Source organism: Ruditapes philippinarum, unplaced genomic scaffold (assembly GCF_026571515.1).
Source record: "Ruditapes philippinarum isolate M1 unplaced genomic scaffold, ASM2657151v2 ctg647_1_1_1_1, whole genome shotgun sequence".
Taxonomy (NCBI): Eukaryota; Metazoa; Mollusca; class Bivalvia; order Venerida; family Veneridae; genus Ruditapes; species Ruditapes philippinarum.
The window spans coordinates 476,568-483,659 of NW_026860743.1; the positions used below are offsets into that span (position 1 = coordinate 476,568).

The 7,092-nt window shown below is 30.7% G+C and overlaps 1 protein-coding gene across 2 annotated transcripts in view; it reads right to left on the reverse strand.

Moving 5' to 3' along the window:
- Window positions 1–5,831, reverse strand: part of LOC132713242 (dynein axonemal heavy chain 3-like) — an 80,749-nt gene extending 74,918 nt beyond the window's left edge. For both annotated transcript variants that reach the window (XM_060695744.1, XM_060695743.1), the window contains exons 1-7: window positions 5,627–5,831; window positions 4,103–4,306; window positions 3,497–3,627; window positions 2,665–2,860; window positions 2,103–2,297; window positions 1,240–1,433; window positions 354–477 (exon numbers count right to left, since the gene is read on the reverse strand). In XM_060695744.1, the coding sequence (XP_060551727.1) occupies window positions 354–477; window positions 1,240–1,433; window positions 2,103–2,297; window positions 2,665–2,860; window positions 3,497–3,627; window positions 4,103–4,306; window positions 5,627–5,704 (1,122 nt within the window). In that variant the 5' untranslated portion in view covers window positions 5,705–5,831. The remainder of the gene's footprint in view (window positions 1–353; window positions 478–1,239; window positions 1,434–2,102; window positions 2,298–2,664; window positions 2,861–3,496; window positions 3,628–4,102; window positions 4,307–5,626) is intronic.
- Window positions 5,832–7,092: the final 1,261 nt, after the last annotated feature.

A 7,092-nucleotide genomic window follows, 5' to 3' on the forward strand; every position in this document is an offset into this window, starting at 1 on the left:
AATTTAAAGGGAGACCACTCATATGATATTAAGGAGAAGATAATAAAAATACTAGTAATTAAAGTACTAAAATAAGTTTTAAAGAACAAAAAAAAAAACATTCAATTGCTCATACAAGTGGATATAATTTACTATATGATGCAATTGTACTAAAAAATCTTTAGATGGCTTACAAATGAAATCTTCTTGGATAATACATTTTGACAAAAAGAAACAAATACGCATTTCCAGTATGTAAAATATCACGGGTGTGTTACTTACAATTTCATTTAAAATGACAAAAACTTTTCTTTGCGACTAACTGTAATATAATAGACAGATAACAATAAATTTAATGAACAAAATGTACTTACATTTTCGAGGGCAAATTCCTTGCTAGCTTGATTACTAATCAACTGTAATTTATCCAGATATTTCTCCAATCCCAGCTGTAATACCTCCATTAATGGGGTCTCCTCAGTGGGAGCCATATTGAATCTATAATAAAATACATGACAATGTTATACATACATTCTATGATAAAAACATACATAATTTTCATAGAAAAGATAATATTGATAAATGTGTATTTACTAAAATCAGTTTTTGTTCAGTCTTTAGTTTTCAATAAGTAAACTAAATACAAAACGTTTTTGGAAATAAGATTTCAAAAAAATTTTGATATCAAAATTTACTTTTCTATAAAATCTAAATTTAATCTTATGTTATAATTGTTCTTAAAGAGTCTTGAGAACATGGTCTTTTTGGCAAAATAAGAGGTAATCTGCTTCTTGTCTTCTCTATAAGATGGCAAGGGAATAGTTAGGAGATACATGCAGTAAGGAGATAACGGTCACAAGTTTACATGTAGTTAGATAATAGTAAGGTTATAGGATAATAGTAATGAGATAGTTAGGAGACAATGAAGAGACATTAGTCAGAAAATAGTAAGGAGATAATAATAAGGAGATAGTTAGGAGATAATAGTCAGGATATAGTATGGAAATAGTATGGAAATAGTACAGAGAGGGTATTACTAAGGAGATAATAGTGAAAAGATAGTAAAAAGTTAGTCAGAACTTTGTAAATTTCATTTTGTTTTTCTTTGAAAAAGATGTCTTTCTAAAATCTATCGACATATTTTGGTAGTACCTTGTCTGTTAAAATTATAAAAGGCTTATATCTGCTTACTCAGTTTTAATTTTACAATTACCTACTTACCAAATATGTATTTTTTGACATTAAATTAACTTTACTTACCCAACTTTTTCTGACATCATATCCCAATGTCTGTCCTTGATACCAGGGTTACAGAGTGAATTGATGAGTGGCAAGTTGATCTGGAACTTCTGTAACTTGCTCTTGATTGTGGCGGCTGCTCTCATCGGACCCTGGTGGTGTTTCTGACTAAAGTTCTTCATCAACTTGTACACTGTCTTCCACAATGTTTGAATCTGCCAGAAACATTATAATTGTTAACATATGATGACAATAGAATAATAAAAACAATTTAACTTAATAGAGACATAAGATATAATTGTAAGTAATTACAATATTTTTGGAAAATTATCATAGAAAAATATTCTTTTATTTACAAATTAACACTCAGGTGTCATATACAAGCTTTCATAATATATATTCAAGTTTTTTTCTATAAATACAGGATTTATTTTCATATGGAAATAGATATTTCATGAATTGTGGTAGCCATGAGTGAATTATGATAATTTTCATACCAAAGTATGAAAATAAATCCTGTATTTATAAAAAAAATTTGAATTTTCTTTTTATTAAATACAAATTTGAAAGACTTCTGCGTAAATTTTGTGTATTTGCTGACTCTGAAAGAAAGTAGTCTAGCAAGACACCACTCATGACATGCAGTGAAACATATTTTCCATATTATCACTGGTGACCAGTGATAATAAAGAAAATATGTTTCACAGCAGTGAAAAATAAATTTTTGCAGTGAAAGAACAGAAAACGAAAATACCTATTCTATTTCATGAATATTTCATTCATAAGTATGTAATAAATACAATTACATGTAGGTGAACAAGTAAATTACTAATCAATGCTATTATAACTACAAGAAAAAGAATCATCTGAATTTCTTATAATACCTCTTCCTCTACGACTTCAGCATTGACATTGAGCAGTGGACCATTCATCCATTTATCATACTGGGCATGGAAATGTACAGCTGTCGTCCAGAGTTTATCAAATGGTTCTTTCTGTGCGATGAAGTCTTGTATCTGGGGATACTGCGTTATATGCTCTATTCCAAGCATCACTTCTTCACGATTAATTTTTGTTTTCTGTCAATTTAAAGGTAAGAATATCATAATGTGGACTGGCAGTAAATATTCAAATAATTATGCTCTGAGATCGAAGACTTTGATCATGAAAGAGAAAATATTGACATGGTTAACATGGGATCTTATTCTTATCTTATTTCTGTACCTAATATTGACAAGGTTTACATGGTACCTAATTCTTATCTCATTTCTGTAACTAATATTGACAAGGTTTACATGGTACCTAATTCTAATAAGTTATCTCATTTGTGTAACTACTTTTTGACAAAAATACTTATTGCTTAGAATACTAACTAATTTGAAAAAGAGCAAAATATAATGCTGCACATCAATTTTATGTCACTGGTATATGCGAAAAAAAAGTTACCTCCTCTTGAAAGAATTCTATCTTATCTTGGATTTCTTTGAGGTCAACTGTGTACTGCTCAGCCTCTGACATTCTATCTTTCCCTGAGAAATCTTTAAGTTGCTTAGCAACAGCATCAAGTTGTGTCTGGAAACGTTTCTGCCAGTCCATCAACTTGTTGGTATAGTAATCATGCTCCTTCTGTAGCTTCAACTCCCTGTGGTAAAATGAAAAGTATATTTAGTGTCTTAAAATCTAAAGCATATTAAGTATTCCCTAATCATGTTGCTGTGATTAAATTTAAAGCATATTTAGTATTCGTAATTTCAAATATTTCTGAAGTAAAATCAAAAGCATATTTAGTACGCATTCATTATTATATTTCTGTGGTAATATTTAAAGTATATGTTAAGTATTCATAATTTATTATATTTCCGTGGTAAAGTTTAATATTTGGTATGATGATACAACATGGTTGTGATATGTAAAGTCCTAGTTTGAACCTAGAAATAATTTTATTCAAAGGCACCTAAGACTATTAAGGTACCCCAAGTTAAAACCAGCTTATCTCAAAAGCTGAAAATGTATACATGTATATTCCCTTAACCATTTGCTGGTTACTATCACAAGTACACAGACCACAATCAGCTCACACATCCATGCCATCTGATCATGGTCTGCTCCATTTGCTGTTCAACCAGTACTCATTTTCACATTTTCCCTTAAAACAATAAATGGTTTTGTCCAGATTGAAAGATGGACAAGTCCATTAAAGATGTTTAGTGCGTTTAAGGGTGAATCTGTCCGATTGACTTACGTGCTAATTATCATTTACGTGCTTATTATCACTTACGTGCTAGTTATCATTGGAATAATTCTTTCAGCCCAGGAGAATGTATTGTTGTTCAACAGGATGTCATCTTTTGGTAGATACCCATAATGCATCAGAAACATGAGGTTCCCTGCAGCCACTTCCTGCTTCTCCTACAATGTGAACCAGTCAAATTGATTTTTATTTTCAAAACTCTTATTGCAGATAATTATATGTGAAATATATATAGCTTTAAGAAATAAATACAACTGGGTGGCTGTATTAATAATTTGCCAAATGCTGATTGACATTTGAATTAAAAACATAAATTTTCTAAAAATAATTTGTTTCTATTGAAAACTGAAAATCTTAACTTCCTTTCATTATTCATTAGGAAAATAAACCATGCTTAAAAAAATTAGAAAACCTTAAGTTTATATACATGTATATAAAATTTGACATAATGTCTTTTGTTCAACCAATGACCTAAAATGTTACATAAATCAACAACTATTGGTAGAAAATAAAGTAAAAATCAAAACTATTTTTTTCTAAAAAGTTTAAAATCTATAAGAATCTTTTAAATAAACCGTTCCAATTTTATATAACTTGTCTTTATACATGTATAATATAGTAGCCATCGCAAACCTTAAGTTTGAGAAGTTCTCCAGCTCTCAGACTCTCCACATATTTCATCTGTGCCACAAGCTCATCTGTTCTCTCAGATTGCATGGTAATGTTCTTCACAATATTATCATACTGTCTACAGATGTTACGATTAAACTTCTCACTCGTAACCATGATATTGTCAACCATTCTCTTTACAAGATGCCGTGACCTGTCCACCATCCACTGGTTGAAGTTTAAAAAAAAGGAATTTTACTTTATTTTATCAATATTAATCTTATTCCACAAAATTTGAATAAATGAATGAACGAACAAACGAATGAATGAAAAAATGAATGAAGCAAATGAATGAATGAATGGAGGTCCAAGAAGCAAGAAACATCACATACATGTAGTTTCACATACATGTAGCTTGTTCAGTTATAAATATTGACACATTCAAACATGACTTTGATGTCAAAACTTCCTCATTATTATAAAGAACTAGAACTCCACGAGTTGGATGTGTCGCCTTGTGAACAATATAGTTTAGGAGAAATGGCCAGGACAAAAATGAAATAAGAAAACTAACAAAGGGCAATAGCTCAAAAAATAATAAGTGCAGAGCAGCAGTTTCTATGCACTGCACTTCTTATCAATAAGATCTATCATTCTATGAAGTTTCAAGTCCATATCTTTTATAGTTTATGAGATATGGCCTGGACAAAAGTAAAATATGAAAATATATAAAGGGTAATAACTCAAAAATAAGAAATGCAGAGTACTGGTTCTTGTACACTGCACTTTTTTCTTAATGAGATCTATCATCCTATGAAGTTTCATGTCTATAGCTTTCATACTTGAGGAGAAATGACCTGGACAAAAATAAAGTAAGAAAATTAACAAAGGGCAATAACTCAAAAAATAAGAAATGCAGAGTATCGGTTCAAGTTTCAAGTCCATAGCTTTTCTACTTTGGGAGAAATGGCCTGGACAAAAATAAAGTATGAAAATTAACAAAGGGCAATAACTCAAAAAATAAGAAATGCAGAGTACCTGTTCTTGTGCACTGCACTTCTTCTTAATGAGATCTATCATGCTATGAAGTTTCAAGTACATAGCTGTTATACATTAGGAGAAATGGCCCGGACAAAAATAAAGTATGAAAATTAACAAAGGGAAATAACTCAAAAATCAGGAAGTGCAGAGTACCGATTCTTGTGCACTGATGAGATCTATCATGGTATGAAGATTCAAGTCCATAGCTGTTATACATTAGGAGGAATGGCCCGGACAAAATTTAAGTATGAAAATTTACAAAGGGCAAGAACTCAAAAATTAAGAAGTGCAGAGTACCAGTCCTTGTGCACTGCACTTAGTGTTATTGAAAGAAGCATGCATACCAAGTTTGAAGTCAATCCGACTTAAAGTGACTGAGTTATGCTCTGGACAAGCTTTAGGGGACGCCGACAAAGACGCCGACACCGCCGACAAAAGTAATCCCTATATGTCGCCTTTTCAAGGCGACACAAAAAAAGCATGGACCAAGATGATATTTTCACAAACCTGATTTAAGTGGGAACAGTCTAGCAGGAAGAAATACATTGGCACGTATACAGGGAACGAAGCAATGGCAAACTCCATTTTCTTTAGTTTCTCGATCTCCCTCGTGTATTCACGTAATGATCGGTCACGACTGAGAAATTTGTCAACCTGTTTGTCCGCCTCCTCTGATATCAGGTGTTTGTACGGCTCATACAGTGATCTGTACCTAAAATACATCATGAAACAAGACTTAAGAGTGATCTCCCCTTTTTCCAGATTTTTAGTACTATGACATAAAGTCACCTCATTTAGACTACAACCATTTAAGGATTAAAACTTAAAATCAAAAGAAAATGCATATTTGCTGTGACTTCCAGCAGCAAGTATCTAATGGCACAATATTTAAATGTACAGCTATAAACAAGCATTTTACTAGTCAAATTGCTTGTATACTTTATTGGTATGTCAGAGGAATCATGTGACTCATGTATAAACTAATATACATTATACATATGATTACAAAATACATGTAGTTGATACAGTTATGTAAATAAGTATCAACAATGAGATAGGGGAAAATCATTAAATATGAATTTCTGTTTTATTCTTTATCCAGTGCCCTTACATGATAAGTGCATACTGGTCAAAATTATTTGGGTTGTAAAACATGTCTCATCCAAACAAACATATTCAACTATAAAAAAAAATTTCAACAACTTTCTAACATAATTATCAAAAAGTTGAAAAAAATTAAATTAATTTAACTTGTGGATGAAATTAAATCGGCTAAATTTCATCTATGGATAATGTTAATGCTGGTGAATTTTATTTTTACAAGTTTTCAAAATTTTAAAAACTTTTCAAAGGTCCATGACATTTGATAATCACGCTTTTATTCCTCTTTTGCATAATTCCTCTCCTCCTAAAATTTGTTTTTTATCTTTTAATAAATTTTTACACTTAAACAAAAAATTTTGATCCCGGGCGTTCCCGTACCTATAGTCTATTGGACAAAAAAAATCACAGGTGTCCTGGGCAAATGACCCCCAATTTCCCATTCCTCTTTCTAAAAAAAAGGAAAAATTTTGGTTTTTTTTATTATTGGAAAAAAAAATAAAAAGGGGGAAAGGCCAAAAGGGAAATACCCCCGAATGAGATTAAAAAAAACTTTCCTTAAATTTTAAATGCATTATTTTTTTAAAAAGGGCGGTTAAATTTTAAAACTTTTGGAAAAAAAAATTGAATTTAAAAAATTTTTAAATTTTATTTCAAATTGGAAATAACATACAACTAGAATAACTACAATTATTGACTAGTGAGCCATTGAATATGATGTGATACTCACCAGCAGATGGCATATTGACCAAGGCGATAATATTAAATCAGACTTTAATGAAATTCAACACTGGCAAAAAAAATAAAATAATAATTACCATAAATATAGTGACTGGATGTATCTTTTGCGGCAAGGCAAGATCTTTAAAAAT